The sequence below is a fragment of the Caloenas nicobarica genome, unplaced genomic scaffold (genome assembly GCF_036013445.1).
Source record: "Caloenas nicobarica isolate bCalNic1 unplaced genomic scaffold, bCalNic1.hap1 Scaffold_92, whole genome shotgun sequence".
In the NCBI taxonomy this organism is placed as follows: Eukaryota; Metazoa; Chordata; class Aves; order Columbiformes; family Columbidae; genus Caloenas; species Caloenas nicobarica.
In genome coordinates, this window is record NW_027017721.1 from 1158479 (window position 1) to 1179157 (window position 20679).

Below are 20679 nucleotides of genomic sequence, written 5' to 3' on the forward strand. Positions count from 1 at the left end.
AAAGGCACAGATCAGACCTTGGGGCTGAGAGATGAGCACAAGCACCTGCCAAGGCATCTGCAGCCAACCAGGAGCACTCCCCACTGGCTTCTACTGCACATGAAGGAAGCTTGTCAGGAAACAGCTGTGTCCTGCAGTGGAGGCTTTGAACTGGCCCTGGTTAACAAGCTGAGCAGCAGATTGTCAGTAGAGGATGCTTGAGCTGCAAGGGTGTGGTGGTATTCTGACATTGAGCCTGTGAGAAACTACAAGAGTCAAAAGCAGGGGAACAAGCAAGAAGCAAGGACTGTACTGATTGATACATTAAGGCCAGAGGGATTGATACAGGACTGATACATCAAGGACAGGGGGTAACTTGTGACAGATCAAAAAATGCTTTTCTGGTAGCAACTTCGGTAGGAACGCAAAATGTATCACTTATGTAATGCCTAACTTAGCAAATCAGCAATGCTTGAGCAAGTATCCTGTCAAGTATAAATACAAGTCTGAATTTGTAATAAATGTCTCTCCCTGCACCTTATCGAGAGTCCGTGCCTCATACGCTACGCAAGGGTAGGTGTCTCCCTGCAGTCACTTACCTGGAGGGAGGTCGGTTTTGATGCCCCTGTGCTGGAAGGACATGGACTGCACAGGAGGGCACTTAAGGACGTGTCTGTTGGACTTCTCAGGGCAGTAATTGCCTAGGGCAGAGGACAACAGCACAAAAGCAGTGAAGATGTGGCCTTTTTTCTCAAGCCAAGGAGGCAATTTCAACAAGAGCTGCTCTCCTTAACCGCTGCAGAAGTGCCAGCTGCTGGAAAACATCTACAGCTCACTGAAGGGGTGAGCTGAGCCTTTTGTACCCATCTCTCTTTTGCAACCATCTAACTTTGGTGCCACTATTGCAGGGAAATGTGAAAATATCCTAGTCTTATCTGAACAAACAGTTGGAGAAATGTTACTCACTTGGTCCAAGCATGATCTCGAAGCTTATCTCGGGAAGTCCACCCATGGGAGAGGCTGGAGTCACACACTCCCCATTCCTGGCCATGGAGGCTCCACGCAATATCGAGGACCTCGCGAGCAGCTGCCTTCTGCAGGAGGTTCTGCCCCTTGACAGGGGTAAGTGGGGGCTTTAGGGGGTTGTGGTTCAGGTAACCTATGAAGAACAGCACATGAAAGGCGACCTGCAGGCAACCCCATTTCAAAGCTCCTTTGAAGCTGCAGGAGACTGAGCTGCCGAGCTCACAAAATTCCCATCCTTTTTCCTCCAAGAGTAATAAAGGTGAGCTGTACTGTGCCTTGTAGTAACAAACAGTAAACCTCTAAGCATAAATGCTTCTGCAACTGCATTGCTAAATAATCTTAAAGAGAAACTGGACTGCCTGACAGTCTGGCTCCAGTGATAATCATAGAGAAATAAAAATTAAAAAACAAACAAACAAACCTCACATGTACTGGGTTTGCGTGGAAAGGTTTTAGGAGCAGGGGGCTTCTCTGAGAAGGGGGAAAAAGGGAAACAGGTTTGTAGCTGATTTTACCATGGGTGAGCTCAACGCACCACTCTGATCCTTGTTTTACCTGTTGTTCCTCGGACTGAGTATTTGGGTCCAGGGCTGGTGAACTGGGCCATGATGGGGCCCCATGGGCCATGAGGTCTCCAAGTCCCCACCCGGGCTCCGTCCATGCTGCGAGATGCTGATAAAGCCTGAGGAAAGAGCAGAAGAGCATCTTGGTACTTTGACCTGTGCCTTAGGAGTTTTCAATCACTGTTCAAATGATTGTGCCGTACACTGATAGAGTGAACTTGCCATCAAACTTGGTTGAGTCGCACTTTTACAACATCATATTAAAACCACTTTTGCTAATATCTTTGACAGGGGTTTTCTGAGCCATCTCAATCGCCCACTGGTGACATCCTGGTCCTGTACCATGCGAGTCCTGTCTCACCAGAGAATACCAATGCTTTCGATGAAAGAACATTTTTCACTATTAGGTGGGTGAGACCCTGGAACAGGTTGCCCAGAGCAGTTGTGGATTCCTCATCAGTGGATTTGCTCAAGGCCTGGGGATGCAAATCCCCTCAGGTACAATGGAGCTCATCCCTGATGCTGAACTAGGGCAGGGAAGGAAGAGTCTCAGGACTTCACCTGTCTCAGCCGCGGCCGTCAAAAGGGATGAGGATGACAATGTCTGCGTCTGCTTTGTCTCTGCGGCACAGAGCGTGGCGAGCAGTGAGGGCAGCCAGAGATCTGGCAAGAGAGGTTGTGGTGTCAGCGGCCAGGGGACCCTGGGGACAGCCTGGGACCGTCATGGAAACGCACTATGACATCGGGAGGCTGTGCTATTGCATCACCTGGCTGATCCAGGGCTGGGGATGTCCAGCCTGCAGGGCCAGACCTTCCTGAGGTCTGCTTTCCTGCCTCAATGCGTATTTGCAGGGTGCACATGAGACAGATTTGAAACGTCAGCAGAGAGCGGGGGAGCTTTCCAAAGCACCTGGTTTTTACACTGCCCTTGCGCTCAGTGACGGTGTTGACAAGTGACACAGCGGTCACAGAGCTCCGCTGGGGAGCAGAGGCTTTGCCTGCTGAGGCAAACCAACACTTCCAGATTCACTGCTCTAAGACTGTTAGAGGCGATTTGGGCTTCAATACCAGAACAAAAGCATTTCCATCACAGAACCCCAGCCACCACCTCTGTGATCGTCTTGGCAGAGACCAATGAACACTGTGTTGCAAAACACGTGACGGCTATAAAAAGTGTCCTGTCCTCCCCAAATCATTCTTTCCCTCATACCCTCAGATTACCGCAGTAATAATTATATAACTGCATCAAGAAAATTAAGTCCCTTTCAGCCAAGCCAGATGTGGACAGGCTGAAGAGGGTCCAGAGAAGGGCCACAGAGATGATCAAAGGACTGGGCAGCCACCATATGAGCAAAGGCTGAGAGAACCGGGCTTGTTCAGCCTGGAGAAAAGGCGGCTCAGGGAGAGCTCAGCACCATGTGCCAGTGTTTCCAGGGTGGCTACAAAGATGGACATGCCCTTTGTACAAAGAGTCCCAGGGAAAAGACAAGTGCTGATGGGTACAAGCTACTCCTGGGGAGATCCTGACTGGACACAAGAAGGAAATTTTTCACCAGGAGAGCCACCAGCAATTGGAATAATCTCCCCAGGGAAGTGCTGAATTCCCCAAAATTGGAGACTTTGAAGATTCACCTGGACGGGGCGCTGGGCCAGCTCATCTAGACCGGGCTTGTGCCAGGAAAGGCTGGACCAGGTGATCCTTGCCCCTCCATCCTGGGATTCTATGAGAATATCTGCACAGGTGTGTGCGCACATGCATGTGCGTGTATGTAGGTGTGTTTGTATACATGTATGTGTGTGTGTGCGCACGTGTGACTGTATGTGGAACCAGGTCCCAGGAGCTGGGCCAGCACAGTGGGCTGTCACAGGGCATCCCACTGACCGGCATCCACATCTGGGACGGACACATCTGGGACGGACACATCTGGGGGTTATGGACTTCTCCAAAACCAGATTTCTCATTGACCCAAAACATGTCAGTGACTCGTTCACCCGAACAAAAGGGATTTGGGGTAGAGAAAACATGGGGTACAACTCCTTTCAAAACACAGCGCCTCCACTCTGACATGATGTCTCCAGCCAGATCCTTGTGTCCACCTACAAAGCGAACCCCCACTCCACAAGACACCCAGCTGCCCACAACCCAGCGCTTCTGGACTCTGATTTTCTCCTTTCACCGCCTCCCCAAACCATTCTCTGGTTCCTTTGCCCAGACCCCGGGTACCGGCCCCACGCGTGTGCCGCTGGTGCCGCTCTCACCTCTGCAGCTCCCGCAGCCGCTCCAGCTGGTGCTGCTGCTCCAGCGCACTCAGGCGTTGCTGGTGCTGCGCCAGCAGCTCTGCCCGCTCCTGCCTCGCGTCCTGCCGCTGCCACAGCAGCCGAGCCGCCTGCTGCTCCTTCTCCCGCCGCAGCATCTGCTCCCGCTGCCCGTGGGTCTCCCACACCTTCACAGAATCACAGAATCACAGAATGTCAGGGATTGGAAGGGACCTCGAAAGCTCATCCAGTCCAATCCCCCCGCCCGAGCAGGAACACCCAGATGAGGTTACACAGGAAGGTGTCCAGACGGGTTTGAACGTCTGCAGAGAAGGAGACTCCACAACCCCCCTGGGCAGCCTGGTCCAGTGTTCTGTCACCCTCACTGAGAAGTTTCTTCTCCAATTTAAGTGGAACCTCCTGTGTTCCAGTTTGAACCCATTACCCCTTGTCTTACCACTGGCTGTCACCGAGAATCACAGAATCACAGAATCACAGAATGTTAGGGATTGGAAGGGACCTCAAAAGATCATCTAGTCCAATCCCCCTGCCAGAGCAGGAACACCCAGGTGAGGTTACACAGGAAGGCGTCCAGGCGGGTTTTGAATGTCTCCAGAGAAGGAGACTCCACAACCCCCCCGGGCAGCCTGTTCCAGTGTTCTGTCACCCTCACTGAGAAGAAGTTTCTTCTCACATTTAAGTGGAACCTCTTGTGTTCCAGCTTGAACCCATTACCCCTTGTCTTACTGTTGGTCGTCACCGAGAAGAGCCTAGCTCCATCCTCGTGACACCCACCCTTTATATATTTATAAACATTAATGAGGTCACCCCTCAGTCTCCTCTTCTCCAAGCTAAAGAGACCCAGCTCCCTCAGCCTTTCCTCATAAGGGAGATGCTCCACTCCCTTAATCATCTTTGTGGCCCTGCGCTGGACTCTCTCCAGCAGTTCCCTGTCCTTCTTGAACTGAGGGGCCCAGAACTGGACACAATATTCCAGATGAGGTCTCACCAGGGCAGAGTAGAGGGGAAGGAGAACCTCTCTGGACCTACTAACCACCCCCCTTCTAATACACCCCAGGATGCCATTGGCCTTCTTGGCCACAAGGGCACAGTGCTGGCTCATGGTCATCCTGCTGTCCACCAGGACCCCCAGGTCTCTTTCCCCTACACTGCTCTCTAATAGGTCATTCCCCAACCTGTACTGGAACCTGGGGTTGTTCCTGCCCAGATGCAAGACTCTACATTTCCCCTTGTTATATTTCATTAAATTTTTCCCCGCCCAACTCTCTAGCCTGTCCAGATCTCGCTGGATGGCAGCACAGCCTTCTGGCGTGTCAGCCACTCCTCCCAGCTTGGTGTCATCAGCAAACTTGCTGATAGTACACTCAATTCCCTCATCCAAGTCATTGATGAATATATTGAACAGTATTGGTCCCAGAACTGACCCCTGAGGCACTCCACTAGACACAGGCCTCCAACCAGACTCCGCCCCATTGATCACAACTCTCTGGCTTCTCTCCTTCAGCCAGTTTGCAGTCCACCTCACTACCCGATCATCCAGTCCACTCTTCCTCAGTTTTGCCGTGAGGATGCTGTGGGAGACGGTGTCAAATGCTTTGCTGAAGTCAAGGTAGACCACATCCACTGCTCTGCCATCGTCAATCCACCTTGTTACATCTTCATAAAAGGCTATGAGGTTGGTCAAACATGACTTCCCCTTGGTGAAGCCATGTTGACTGTCCCTGATGACCCTCTTCTCCTTGATATGTCTTAAGATGGCACCAAGGATAAGGTGTTCCATCACTTTCCCAGGGATGGAGGTGAGGCTGACCGGTCTATAGTTGCCCGGGTCCTCCTTCTTGCCCTTTTTGAAGACCGGAGTGACATTTGCTTTCCTCCAGTCCTCAGGCACCTCTCCCGTTTCCCAAGACTTGGCAAAGATGATGGAGAGCGGTCCAGCAATGACTTCAGCCAGCTCCCTCAGCACCCGCGGGTGCATCCCATCTGGACCCATGGATTTATGGATGTCCAGATTGCTTAATTGCTCCCTAACCCAGTCCTCATCAACTGAGGCAGACTCCTCCATTGCCCTGCCTTCCTCTGGGAACTCAGGGGTACGGGGCTCCTCAGGACAGCCTCCGGCAGAGTAGACAGAGACAAAGAAGGCATTCAGTAATTCTGCCTTCTCTGTATCTTCTGTCACCAGGGCACCCACCCCGTTCATCAGTGGGCCTACATTGCCTCTGGTGTTAGTTTTATCTGCCATGTATTTGAAGAACCTCTTCCTGTTGTCCTTGACCCCTCTCGCCAGGTTTAACTCTAAGGAGGCCTTAGCTTTCCTAGTTGCCTCCCTACATCCTCTGACAACAGCCTTATATTCTTCCCAAGTGGCCAGCCCCTCCTTCCATGATTTGTAAACCCTCCTCTTCCACTTGAGTTTGCCCAGCAGTTCCCTGTTTAACCACGCAGGTCTCCTGGCTCCCTTCCTTGACTTCCTGCGCGTCGGGATGCACTGATCTTGAGCTTGGTAGAAGCAGTCCCTGAAAGTGAACCAACTATCTTGGGCCCCTTTACCTTCAAGCAGCCTTGCCCATGGGATTTCCTCCAGCAACTGTTTGAAAAGGCCAAAGTCGGCCCTGCTGAAGTCCAGGGTTGCAATTCTGCTCAGTATTCTGCTCCCACCACAGGAGATTCTGAACTCCACCATCTCATGGTCACTGCAACCAAGGCAGCCCCCCACCTTTACTGCTTCGACCAGACCCTCCTTGTTAGCGAGGACGAGATCCAGCAGGGCACCTCTTCTAGTTGGCTCCTCCACCATTTGCATCAGAAAGTTATCGTCAATGCACTGGAGGAACCTCCTAGACTGAGGCTGGCTGGCTGAGTAGTCCTTCCAGCAAACATCAGGGTAGTTAAAATCCCCCATAACAACCAGAGCCTGTGACTGTGAGGCCACGCTCAGCTGCCCATAGAAGGCCTCATCAACTTCCTCACCCTGATCTGGTGGCCTGTAATAGACTCCCACAACAGTGTCACCCCTGCCAGCCTGCCCCTTAATTCTCACCCAAGAAGAGCCTGGCTCCATCCTCCTGACACCTTCACCGAGGTCCTGCCCGGACAGAGCCCCTGAGGGGTGACGGCACAGAGCTGTTGCTGTCATCACAACACCCGCACGCTGCACCCCAAGTGCGCAGAGGATTTGGGAACAGGACGCTGAGCTCGGGCTGCTCCGCAGTCGCAGCCCTGACCGCTCTGCTGCCGCCCAGTGCTGCCCTGGCTGGGGACGTGCTGGCCACGGCACCGGCCCCTCCTCCCGCTCACCCGCGGGACAGTGCTGGTGACGGCGGACCCCACCCTGGCTCACCCCTGGGGCTCCTCTGCCCCACCAGCCCCAGCCCGCCCGCCCCAGGGATGGATGCGGGAAGCGCCTCGCAGCTCCCAGCCCAGCTCCTCCCTGAGCCCGCCCCGACAGCCGCGCTCGGGGAATCCAGGGGCCGAGAGCTTCCCCCCTGCACCTCCACCGGCTCCCACCGCCCGCCCGGGGGAACCGGGGCTGCTCGGCCCGTCACCCCCCGGCCGTGCCGAACTCCCGCCCGGCCCCGCCGCCGCACGGCGCGGCGCTCAGCCAGCCCGCCGCCCGCATGGAGCGCGCCGCCCTTGGGGAAGGACCCGTTCCCATAGCGACAGGGGCTGCGCCGCGCGGGGCCGGCCCTGGAGAGCCCCCGCTGCCATAGCAACGGGGGTGTCTGCTGCGCGGCCTGACTAGAAATGGCCCCAGAGCCGCAGCGGCTCGGGCTCTTCCCTCGCCCCGGGCTGCTCCTGCCCGTGTCGCCCTCGCTCCTCTGTCCCCAGAGCGAATCCCCCTGAAGGGACCAGAGTGGCCCTGCTGTCACTGCGGGGCTGGAGCAGCCTTGCAGCCCCTCTGCAAGTCGTTTGCTTACATCCCCCTAGAGCTGAGCAAAGTTCAGCCCAGTCTGCGCAAAGGGGCATCTCTCGTTAGTGTCTCTTTCTTGCTGCTTGGATTCAGACAAAGAGGATCCTCCTGGTTGCCACTGATTCTCAGTTTGGAGCAACTGCTGAGGAAAACGTGAGGAGGTTGTGTTTCTGCTCCTTAAAATATGTCCCTTTTCCACGAGCCTTCCAGCCTGTCCCTGCCCAAGGGACAGCCCAGCTCAGCACCCGGCCCCGGGCACCACACGCTGGGTCCGCACTCCTGCCCACAGCATCGAACACAACCAGCGCTCGCAGCTGCAACGCTGGTTTGCTCACAAACCCAACACTCGGCACCACATGGGCTGCTGGGAAGAGAACTCCATCCCAGCCACAACCAGAGCAGATGTCTGACATCAGCTCTGTGCCACTCTGTGTTTTATTCATGGCTGTTACAAGCGAAACCGTATGCCAACCTTAATTATCCAATTAGAATTTATTAAGCAAGCACTAAACATGCAAAACAGTAGTATAAACGAGGATCGTGAATCATGTGCCAATTTTAATTATCCAATTAAAATTTATTAAGCAAGCAGGCAAAACAGCGCTGGTCGGCTGGGGAGTCTCAGCTCCACCAACGGCATGCAGCCCACCCCCACCAGAGTCCCTCTTTTATAGTTTTTTTGTCTCCAGGTAGATTTCCAAGTCGATACAGCTTGGCCCGACGTCTTCTGCGGCTCCACGTCTGGTTGCCGGGGGGGGGTCTCCTCAGGCTCTCCGGTGGTCGCGGGACGGAGGCAACATTTTCCCTCCACACCGCAGGCGGCGACCCCACCCCTCCGGACACGCGCAGCTCACCTCACCCACACAACTCCAATACATTTCCCCAGTCGTACTGTTGCATAAATGTTTGCACCAGATAACGTACCGGTTTGATTAACAAATTTACAACACGGGTTTATTACAATCCCTCCTTTTTATTTTTATCATTTTGTTGATCAAAGCGGATAATAGTTTCTCGGGCTAGAGAAAGGATGGAAGTTTCGTGTTCAACAACTCCGTCTTCTTCTATCTGCTCATACTGGGTTTTTTTCAATAACATTAAGTGAGCGGCTTCTAATTGGTTTTTTACTAGTTCGATAACTCTATTTAATATACAGGGCCCAAAGGTCAGAATTAACACTAATATTATTAAAGGTCCTGCTATAGTAGATAACAAAGTAGTTAACCAGGGGGATTGGGTGAACCAGGGTTCGTACCAGCTCCACTTTGCTTCCCTCTCTTTCTTTTGTTTTTCTAAACCCTCCCGTAATTTGGTCATAGTATCTCTTACTACTCCTGTGTGATCTCCGTAAAAGCAACACTCTTCCCCTAGAGCTGCACACAGTCCTCCTTGTTGTAAGAAGAGGAGATCCATTCCTCTTCTATTTTGTAATACTACCTCCGATAATGAAGGTAAAGATTTCTCTAATGCAGTTATTGATTTCTCAATTCTTTCTAAGTCTTCATCGATGGCGGCTCTTAAAGAATTGAAACCCCGTTTTTGTTGAATAAGAGAGGTTATCCCTGTACTTGCTCCTACTGCCCCGATTCCTAACAACGTGGCTATTGTGATAGCTGTGATTGGTTCTCTTTTTATGAGGTAATGTCCAGTATCCCAATGATCACACAGTACACTCTCCTGATGATACAATATTCTCGGGATAATGGTAACTAGTATACAATACTCCCGTGAGTCATTGAACATACTTAGAGATATACTCGGGGTGAGTCCCGTTTCAGAACATATCCATCTAGCCCCACCTGGGGAAATAATCCATGTTTCGGTTCTATTTATTTCCGGTTGGATAGTACTACAGAGCGATTGCTTAGATTTTGGTACTTTACCTATACAAGCTCCTACTCCGGTGACATGTTGCATGGTTATTCCCTTTTTCTTATCATCCCACTGACAGTGGGAGGAAGAATCACTACTTATGTTATAGGTGCTGTTAACCCCTATGGCTTCATAAAAAGGAGGTTTGGTATCATAACACGGCCAACAATTAGTAGTTACATTAGGATTAGTTTCATTTAATGTGCTATAAGCTGCTTGCATGACTGTCCATAGGGGATTTTCATTCACTGTTTCTCTCATGGGCAGTAAGGTACTAGTCATGATCAAGGAATTGCTAGTAGTCAAAGTTGTTTGCTCCAAAGGGTATGGCTTTTTTTAGTCCTTTAACTACTATATTGGGACCTATTGCTTGAGGAGTGGGTCTCGCTACTTACTTCTTTATAAAAATAAGACCTCCCCCATCTGTCCCGGGTTCCCAGTACCTTACTCCCCAAGTTTTTCCTATTTGCCAGGCGGGGTCTGTGGGATTGGATGTATTAATGTATAAATGCTTACAATTCCCAGGTAATATCGCTCCACCGTTGGAGTCTCGCTTAGGAGGAATACATCCATAGGGTCCCCACCCCACAGACAGGACTTTGTCTCTTCCTCCCCCTGGGGGCCAATCTGATGCTACCGTCTCGCATCCCCAATAGGCACAATAATATGAGTTGGGATGGTTACAGTACCCTTTCCCAGGGTTAGAGCTAGGGCAAAAGTAAAAGCCCTTAAAGTCTAGACATGGTTTTATGGGTACCAGTTGGCAAAGAGTCGTCTTAAAGCTGGGGCTTCCCACTACAGTTTTCTGGGCAATAATTTGTTGGTCTTCCCACCTAATTAAGCTCCATTTATAAGGTAGGTGGGGGGTTTCTCTTCCTTGGGCTGACCCTGATACCATTTATAATAGACCTATTATCCAAATGCTTAGATTTAGGGTTGAGAAGAGTGGTGTGACTTTTCTATTGCCATTAGCATTCCAGGCGTTCTGACAATCTCTTAGAATTTTACATTTGTTTTTAGAGAGGGCTAGGAGGTTCCGGGGAAGTTTTGAGATGGTTTGTTTTGGGAGTTGTAAGTCAAGGAGTCTCATGAGCCCTTCCTGGAGGTGGTTCATTATCCCCAGTTCCCACAGTAGTACGCCTCTGCCTTTTTCCTTGCCTACTCTGTTGCCTAGAGCAGCGAGGTGTACCATCTTCTTGGCAGCAGTCGTATTCTTCAGGGGAACCTCCTTTATTTTAATTGGCCTTGACTTACACACACCCTTATTTTTTTATCTTTCAGTTCCCAACCTCCCAAGCTCCACACCTCACTCTAGCTACTGCTTTTCAGCAAAGTACGTGTATGGTCTTAGCTTTTATCAGACAAAGCTCGTCTGTTTGGAAACTATACTTTCCAGGATTTATACCTTTTTTTTTTTTTTTTTTTTTTTGTGAAATTATCCCACCACTCTTCAGAATCCTTTATCAGTTTTCTAGTTGCTACCCCCCCGACTCGAAGTGCTCAGTTAGTTAGTTTCCTCCCATTATTGTAACACTTATGACAAATACCGCTAGGAGGACTCCCATAGAGACAATGGACCCACCACTTTTCTTTACAATTTCTACACTTATACAAATAAAAGGATAACAAATACAGCTTAGGTTGTTACAAAAGATAATTTCACTCATCCGTCGTTTTCCTCCAAAAGGTAATTTTCAGATTGTCCGGATTCTTGGTCGCTTCCCAGTGAGGATTCCGAATTGGTCCTTTAATTCGATCAGCGTGAGTCCACCCTCTTTCAGCGGACCAGACTGCAGTATCTGTGGTAAGCAAGACAAGAAAAGGCCCCTCCCAGCGGGGGTTAGAGAAGATTCTTTCCAAGTTTTAATTAATACTTTATCTCCCTGTTTAATTTTATGTGTTGCAATGTGTAGAGGCGGTCTTTGTACTATCAGTCCTTTTTGTATTAATTCCCGCCTTCTCTTCATAAGTTCCACAATATATTCCTGCAATACTTTTTCTCTACCTTCGGGTGTTCGATAGGTGTTTCTAGGTCATACGGCATTCCATATAACATCTCAAAAGGGGAAATTCCAGTGTCTGTTCTGGGTTGTGTTCTCACATTTAATAGGGCCAAAGGTAGACATTTTACCCAACTCATTTTTGTTTTGATTATTAATTTGGTTAACTGTCTCTTAATTTCGCCATTCATTCTTTCTACCCTCTCTGAGCTTTGAGGATGCCATGGTGTATGATATTCCCACTTAGTTCCTAAGGGACCTAGAATCTCCTTAATAACTTTCGAAATGAAATGGGGCCCCCTGTCAGAGTCAATTACTGCTATGTTTCCGTACCGTGGTATAATATTTTCTAATAATGTTTTGGTCACAGTTTTTGCTGTGGCTCGAGCTACTGGGAAGGCTTCTACAAAATGAGTCAAGTGGTCCACCAGAACTAGAAGGTATTTATATCTCCCAGCTTTTGGAAGCTCAGTAAAATCAATCTGTATTTTCTCAAAGGGTCTTTTTGCTCACTCACGCCCTCCATGTACTCTTTCTCTAAGTTGTTGCTTATTCACTTTCTGGCATGTAAGGCACTCTCCAACAATTTTCTTAGCTATATCATATATTCCTATACACATATATTTAGCCCCAAATTGGTCCACTAATGCCCGTACCCCCCAGTGGGTTTGCCTGTGAAATTCCCTCATTATTCTCCATGCAGCACCCTTCGGGAGAACTTCCCTTCCATCTGATAACAACCATTTTCCTTCCTTTTCAGTGACCCCTAATTGCTTGAGTTTTTCTTTTTCTTGGATGTTAAAGCTCATGGTATGATTTACTTTAATTTGCATTTGTTCTGCCTCTTTTAGTAATAGTAAAACGGCTTTCTTTGCTTCTTCACCTGCTATGTTGTTTCCCTTTATTCGAAGCGACACCCCCTTTTGGTGACCCCTTATGTGTACTACCGCAATTTGTTTAGGTCCTCTCAGAGCCTCTAGGGTCTGCCTGATCAATGCTTCATGTATGAGTCCTTTCCCTTGGGAGTTCACTAAACCTCGTTCCTCCCAGATTTTTCCAAACATATGAACCACTCCATAGGCATATTTGGAATTGGTAAAGACAGTTCCTATTTTATCTTTTAGTATTTGTAAAGCTCGCGATACAGCATATAGTTCACAAGCCTGAGCAGACCAGGTCACATTAAGAGGACCTGATTCCCTTACTTTTAGGGTCTTGCCATCTATTATAGCGTATCCCGATTTTCGCTTCCCATCTACTACTCGGGATGACCCATCTACAAATAGTTTTTCCCCATCTTGCAGTTCCTCTTCCTCTAAATCTTCTCTAATTTTGGTTTGATATTCTATTAATTGTACACAATTATGGGTTAGGTTTTCACTCGGTTCCCCATACAGGAATTGGGCCGGGTTTTGCAAACTTGCAGTCTCGAGTTCTAACTTGGGGGAATGTATAAGGATGCCCTCATATTTCAGTAGTCTTGCATCCGTAATCCACTTGTCTGCTTTTTGTTGCAAGACCCCCCGTATATTATGGGGCATATATACTTTCAGTTCTCCTCCCAAAGTTATTTTTCTAGCTTCTTCGACTAAGAGAGCCGTGGCTACTATAGCTTGCAAGCAAGTGGGCCATCCCCTGCTAACTGGATCTAGTAGTTTCGACAGATAGCCTATAGGTTTCTTCCTTCCTGCCCAATCCTGAGTTAATATACCAAATGCTGTTCCCCCTTCAGTATTTACAAATAGATAGAAAGGCCTTTTGATATCAGGTAGACTTAATACTGGAGCATTCACCAGATCAGTTTCTAAGTTTTCTAAGTTTTGCTCATCGTCTGGGCTCCATTTCATTAGCCCTTCTCCCACTAACTTTTGATACAAAACCTTCACTTTGTTACTATAGTCCTCGATCCAGTGTCTGCAATAACCTACGAGTCCTAATAACTGTCTTACTTGTCTTTCGTTTTTAGGCATTTGGAGCGAGAGGATACCCTTCACTCACTCAGGATCTAATTTTTTTGTCCCTTTGCTTAACCAATGTCCTAGATATTTTACTTCTTCTTCCGTAAATTGCAACTTGGATTTTGAAACTTTTAATCCCTTGAGATTCAAAAAGTTCAATAACCTAATACTCTCATTTCGGACCGCTTCTTGACTTTCCCCTGCTAACAACAAGTCATCTACCTACTGTACTAAGGTTACCTCCGGATCTGATTCGAAAGCCTCTAACACTTGCTCTAAAGCCTGCCCAAACAAGTTCGGTGATTCTGTGAATCCCTGTGGGAGTACCGTCCACCTTAGTTGCTGCTTATGATGGGTGTCAGGATTCTCCCATTCAAAAGCAAAATAATCTCTACATTCTTCCTTTAAAGGGCAAGCCCAAAATGCATCTTTTAAATCTATCACGCTATACCATTTTGAGTTGGGAGATAGCTGACTTAATAATACATAGGGGTTAGCTACAACAGGGAATCGGGTAAGGGTTCTTTTATTTACTTCTCTCAGGTCCTGTACCAATTGGTATGACCCGTCTGGCTTTTTAACGGGTAGAATAGGGGTGTTATGGGGTGACATGCAAGGTTCTAATAACCCCTGTCACAACAACCTTTCGATTATTGGTTGCAATCCGTTTCTGCCTTCTTGTGACATAGGATATTGCTTAACTCTAATTGGAATTTCCGGATTTTTAATAGTGACCTCGAAAGGGGCAATGTCTAATTGTCCCACTGACTCCGGAACATACCAAACCTCAGGATTAATTTTAGTTTCATCTTCCGTGGTCAAAACACACAATTTTACCGCTATTTCTTTTTCCTTTATTTCTAAATTAATTCCTAATTTGATCATTAGATCTCTTCCAAGCAAATTGTATTCTGCCTCAGGCACTAATAAAAAGGATCCTACTCCAAATCGAGATGGAGTTTCTATTTCTACCCCCTTTATTATTGGAACTTGGAAGGGTTCTCCTTTTGCTCCTATTACTTGTAATTTCTCCGAGGATGGTTGACATCCTCGGGGCACCCTTTGGGCAGTGGATCTTTCTGCCCCAGATTCCACAAGGAACTCTCTCTCTTGACGCTGGGGACCTAGTTTTAATTTTGTCAAGGGCTCTTTTTTCTTAGTAGTCCCCAGCAAGTAGAGCCCCTGACCCCCCTAATCTTCTTTAAACACTTGCTCATCTCGCATATGCTCTCTACAATTTCTCCTCATGTGCCCCTTCTTTTGACAGTAAAAGCGCTTGACTTGTCTTAAATCTCTTCTGCCGCCCCGGTCCCTCTGGGGTCTTTCTTGTGTTCTTTCCCTTCGCCCCTGGGCACCACATCCCCCCATGTGGGGCAGTGCACCCCCCTGCCCCTCCCGGACAGCTGCCACCAAAAACCTGGCTTGTCTCTTCTGAGTTTCTTCTTCCCTCCTCACGTACTCCTTCTGAGCTTCCCTTAACAATTCATCTAACCCTCGTTCTTGCCAGTCTTCTAGCTTTTCCAAATTCTTTCTTACATCTATCCATGATTTTGCTACAAACTGTGTTTTTAACAAGGCTTGCCCTACTTGAGAAGCAGGATCTAGCCCCGAGTAAAGCTGCAGGTTTTTTCGTAACCTTTCTAACCACTCAGTAGGGGTTTCATCTTTCTTTTGGTGTTCTCTAAATGCTTTATTAATATTCTGTCCTCGGGGGACAGATTCCTTGATGCCCTGGACAATCATAGTCCGCAAGTCGGCCACATGGGCTCTGTGTTCGACATTTTGGTTATCCCAATTGGGTCGCTGTAGCGGCCACTTCATGTCTGCGCCTGGACCATGCTGGTGCTGCTGATCCCAGACTCTCATCCCTGCTCTTCGAATCATCTCCCTTTCTTCCACTGTAAAGAGTATGCTTAAAATTGCCTGCAATGTATACACCTGCAGGTGTATACATTAGGACCTAAAAATTGATCCAACCTTTCAGATACTCCTAGAGGATCCTCTAACAGGTTCCCCATCTCTTTCTTAAATTCTCTTACGTCCCCTGAGTTCAGGGGTACTGACACAAACCCCGTGCCAGGCTGTGGACCTCCCATAGCTATTTCCCTTAAAGGATATAGCCCTCTTTCTGACTGTTCTTTTTTCCTAGCCTGACTCCTTGTGATTCTCTGTGTCTCCTCAGGGGAACTAGGAGGGTCTAATTCTGGGTCCGGTGCTGTCGGGGAAGAGGAAGAGGACAGGATCGAGTCTGGCATAGGTACAGGAGGAACATAAGGGGGAGGCGAGAAACAGGAAGTTCCTCAGGGGTTTTATTCTTTTTCTTGAATTTGCTTTGACTTAAAGCAAACACATGGATTTTGGTGTCTGCCCTTATCCATAAACTGGCATATTCGCTTTCTTCTAGACTGAAGGGTTCCTTAGAATTCACATATATATTTAAAGCTTGACCTATCCAATCCTCAAATGACCCAAACCCAGGCCAAAATACGCGATCCTTTCTTATCTGTTTACCACCCCACACCTGCATACAATAGTGTGCCATCTTTTCCCTACTTTTACCTTGCCTAAATGGCCACTCATCCCAATGGGCAATCATTAATCCCAAGGGGGAATCCTGCGGGATATCGCGCAATCCTATCTTGGGACCCCCTCCCATGGAGTCAGGCGGCTTGCTTTTTTTTTTTTCTTTTTTTATTCCGAAGTGCCTTCTCACACACACACACGCGCACCCCTCGTTCATGGCTCACGCCCTCGCGGGTAATGAGAACCGCACTACAAGAGGGTCCGCACTCACTTTGCCCCTCTCGGGAGCGTCTCATTCATGCGCGCTTCGGGAGACACACCCCGACCGAACAGAATCACCTTTTATACTCACTCTTCCCAGAGTCTTCGTTCGGCTCTTCGTGCACAGAAATTACGGGGTACTGCAGTAATCTTTTGCCTGTTTACCAAATTTAGGGTTCGGAAGTAAAGGTCTCGGAAAGGATATCTTCGACTCCGGGGCCATCCAAGGATGCGGTGCCCCGCTGGGGTCTCGGAACCCAAGCCAAGGAGCCTTTATCTGAGTCACAGCACCAAAATTGTTATAAACGAGGATCGCGAATCATATGCCAATCTCAATTATCATTAATCCAATTAGAATTTATTAAGCATGCAGTAAACAGGCAAAACAGCGCTGGGCGGCCGGAGCGTCTCAGCTCTACCAACAGCATGCAACCCACCCTCACAGAGTCCCTCCTTTTATAGATTCCTTGTATTCAGGTAGATTTCAAGCTGATACAGTCTTCTGCGGCTGCACGTCTGGTTGCCAGGGGGGGGTCTCCTCAGGCTCTCTGGTGGTCGCAGGACGGAGGCAACATTTTCCCTCCACACCGCAGGCGGCGACCCCACCCCTCCGGACACGCGCAGCTCACCTCACCCACACAACTCCAATACATTTCCCCAGTTGTACTGTTGCATAAATGTTTGCACCAGATAACGTACCGGTTTGATTAACAAATTTACAACATGGGTTTATTACACCTTGTTCCACCCCATGGACGTCAGGCTCAGGTCCCACATGATCCAATACGTCCTCACCAACCACCGCTCCCCTTCCCGCCCGTTGATGCCACACACAGACAGTTGCCCTCAGTCCGTGGGCCGCCCCTGTGAAACGTCCATAAAATGTCACAACTCCCCTGGAGTCCGTGGCTTTGGGCTCCGTCTGTTCCGTGGCCACTCCGGACAGCACAGGTGTCCGTTCCGTGGGGTCACGGGCACCAAACCCAGCTCGGGTGGGAACCAAGAGGGTCCCCTCGTGTTCAGGGCCCAAAGCGCCATCTGTAGCATCTGCCCGTCCTTTTGAGTGCCCAGAGCCTCCTTCTCGGGGCCCAAATCCTCACGTTTAGGGTCCCAACGTGTCTTTTATCACTCAAGGCCTTTGTTCAGGGCCCACAGTTTCATTTTGAGGTGGAGCTCGTTGCCTGGCAACAACCAGCCAGAAGTTGGTGGGAAGTCAGTGCACCCAGGACAGCCAATGGCATTTGTGGAGGCGGGGAAAGTCACATGATTGATAGGTAGGCAGCCAATCAAGCTTTGAGGCCTGCAGGAAAGGTGGAGAGAGTTGAACAAACTGGGCAGCGTTCAGGGGCAGGCTGTGCTGGCTGCACCAATCACGCCTGGCGGCAGTGCAGCACATGGATGATTGACACACAGTCTGCCCAATCACTTGATGGGCGGGCGAATGGGAATCCCAGACAGCCAATCAGAGGAAACATCAGTGTGGGGGAGGAAACTGACAGCCCTCCCTCCCAATGGCAGCGCAGCCCAAGCTGAGGAGGCGGTGGCTCTGCGGGCGGCCAGGCTGAGCTTTGCCGTGGTGCCCCTGGAGCTGCCCCAAGGCTGAGCAGCCCCCGGGCCAGCCCTGGGGCCCTTTTTCCTCCAGCTGGGGCCCTTTTTCCTCCAGCTGGGGCCCTGGGGATGTTGTTGCTGCATCTGGACTCCACGGTCTCTTCCAACCAATATCTGTATTTCTGATCATTAAGTGGTACTTCTAATCATTAAGAAATCACGGGATCTGTATAGCTTAGGAAAATCTAGGAGCGTAGCAAATTTTTTTCAGACTATCCAACCACAATGTTCTTTGTATAAGCAGAACTTGTACCAGAGGTAACTTTGTGCTTAGTAATTGCACCCTATTGTTAGAATTGTCCCAGATTTACGGCATATTCTTCTGAAACAAGACTTATTCTTTAGAAATAGAACCTGGAGCAGGATGCTGATGTAATAATTAACCAATTAACCAATGTTACTTAGTGTTGCTTAACGGACGAGCTTGTGTGAACAGATATTTACTGCATTTGTTCAAAGAGCTGCAAATGTGGAGAGTTCAGTGATGAAGATGAGAGACGGCCCCTGAGGAGGAAGAAACGGCCCCCAAAAGGGCCGTAACGCCCACAGAAAGGTGTTAGACGGCAGCAGAGACCGGAGAATATGCACATGTTTAATTAACTGCATATTTATGTAATTAATTCTTGGAATAGGTGTGTGATATGTTAATGGTTTCTAAGAACTGTAACACAGCTGTAATTTTTCTGTCAATATGAGACAAGTAAGAACAATCAGTCAGCGACGCGCTCAGGGAGAAGCATCCTGGTCCCAGTGCCGAATGTAAGGAAGGCTACTTTTAAAAACCTTAAAAAGTGGTTTTAAGAGATTATTAATTTACCGTTTTGACAGGATCACAACCAAAATGATTCTGTCTGGCTCAGGTGTGCATGGGCTGCTCTGGACTTGTTCTCCTGGGCGGGTGAAAGGGGCAGGGGGGCACTTGTTGGCTTTGGAGAGGAGCTGCTGCAGCTGGAGCTGGAAAGAGCAGGAGAAGGTGAAGCAGCTGGAGGATGAAGTGCAGGGGATCCCCACAGCTGCTGCTCCAGCTGCACAAGAGGCAGCTGCCCCTGTGGGTGAGGAAGGGTCCCTGTGAGCAGCCTCAGCAGAGCAGATCACAAACGTGCCCTGCGGGTCTGTGTGAGTGAGGAAAATTCCAGTGCGGCCAGGTAGCATGTGTGTGTGTCTGGGAAGCCTCGTGCTGTGAGAGCTGTGAGACACCCATGTGTTCTCTGTGGTGGAGGACGGGCGAGAGACTGGAGCTACAGCAGAGGAAGTGAGGAAAGGACAGACAGACACAGACAGGAGGGCCTGAGCTCCACAACTTGCCTGGCCGTGCAGAGAGCAGGAGCTCTGGTGGGTCCTGGCCCTTGGGGTCATGTCACCTCTTCTGTGTCCCAGTCCTTCCCTGCGCCCGCCCCTTTCCTCCTGCTCCCTCTCCCTCTTTCTGCCTCTCTTCCTCTTTCCCGGCTGATTCTTTCTGCATCTCTGTCCACATCCCTGTCCCTTTTTCCCTCTTGCTGTTCTTGTGTCCTTTTTTTATTTTCTGTCTTTCTTTCCTCTCCCCAGTCCTGCCCTTTCGCACTATATCCCCCTGTCCAGCTTGCGGCCCCTTCTTTCCTCATTCTCTTACTCTATTTTTCCTCTCTCCATCTCTTTGCCCTGCTGCCCACCATAGCTGGTTTTTTCCTTCACTGCTGTCCTGCCTCCTGTTCCTTTGCTGCCCCTGTTCCCTGTTCTGTCACTCTGTCCCAGTCCCAGTGTATTTTAAAAATTTTTTTCATTTCATTTTCTTCTTTCTACCGCTTTGTCCTGCTCCCTGCCCCTGTCTTTGTCTCTCCTTCCCTTTGTTCTGCTCCCCATCTCATTTTCCCTTCTTGCTCCAGCTCTCTGTTCTGCTCCCTGCCCCTCTCATTCCCCCTCTGTTTCTCTACCCTTCTCCCCGTCTGTCCTCCACTCTTGTTTTCTGTCCTGCTCCCTCTGTAGTTTTTCCACTCTCTCTGTCACTCTCTCCTGCTCCCTGTCACTTTAATTTCTCACTCCATCTCTGTCCTACAACTCGAAGCTGTTTTTTGGTCTCCATCTCTGTCCTGCTACCCAGCCCAGGCTTTTTTTACCTCTGTCTGTGCCTGGCTGCCTGTCTCTTACTTTTACCCATCTTCCCATTTGTGCTGCCTCCCTGACCCATTTTCCTGCTCCACGTCTTTGTGTTTCTCTGACAATCCATCTCCTGCTTCATTTCCTTCTCTGTTTCTCTCCCATGAACTTCCTATCAATATTCTCTTCTCTTCTCTTCTCTTCTCTTCTCTTCTCTTCTCTTCTCTTCTCTTCTCTTCTCTTCTCTTCTCTTCTCTTCTTCTTCCTCTCTTCTTCTCTCCTCGCCTCTCCTCTCTTTGCTCCTCTTTCAGCACAATCAGTCAAATAACAAAGACACAGTTTGCCTGAAAGGAAAGGAGGGTTTCAGTTTCAAAAACAAGTTCAACAACACATAACATAATGAATACAAGTGTTGCTAATGTTGGAGTTTATTTTATCTTCTTTTTTTGTTAATTTATTAATTTTCTTGATTTGATGTTATTTCATGTTATGTTTCTTCGTGTCATTTTTTTTCCCTTTGTGACTCTGTTTCAGAACCCAGGCTCACAAGCATTAGCTCAAGCCCAAGTGTAGCCAGGAGTAGCCTGATGCAAGCTTCAGTTTAGCATGAGAAAACATCCCTTGCA

General features: G+C 49.1%; 1 protein-coding gene across 2 annotated transcripts; it reads right to left on the reverse strand.

Annotated features, from left to right (window-relative positions):
• Positions 1-1076: 1076 nt before the first annotated feature.
• Positions 1077-7454, reverse strand: LOC136002967 (fas-binding factor 1 homolog). 2 transcript variants are annotated; one of them, XM_065658206.1, is made up of 5 exons: positions 7340-7454; positions 6889-6950; positions 3828-4012; positions 1561-1687; positions 1077-1138 (listed from the first exon to the last, which is right to left on the reverse strand). In XM_065658206.1, exons 2-5 carry the CDS (start codon positions 6907-6909, stop codon positions 1130-1132), a joined length of 342 nt encoding a protein of 113 aa, XP_065514278.1. In that variant the 5' UTR covers positions 6910-6950; positions 7340-7454; the 3' UTR covers positions 1077-1129. The 2 variants fall into 2 exon arrangements, with proteins under 2 accessions (XP_065514278.1, XP_065514277.1); XM_065658205.1 differs by lacking the exon at positions 7340-7454 and having other exon boundaries at positions 6889-7132.
• Positions 7455-20679: the final 13225 nt, after the last annotated feature.

What these genes read in the sequence shown, in the direction of transcription:
- LOC136002967 (XM_065658205.1), bottom strand. Translation starts at nt 6,984, where the DNA reads ATGACAGCAACAGCTCTGTGCCGTCACCCCTCAGGGGCTCTGTCCGGG. An exon ending in TGGAGCCAGGCTCTTCTTGG is followed by an intron (nt 4,013 to 6,888) that starts GTGAGAATTAAG and finishes GATTCTGTGAAG; the next exon opens with GTGTGGGAGACCCACGGGCA. An exon ending in CGGCTGCGGGAGCTGCAGAG is followed by an intron (nt 1,688 to 3,827) that starts GTGAGAGCGGCA and finishes CTCTTTCCTCAG; the next exon opens with GCTTTATCAGCATCTCGCAG.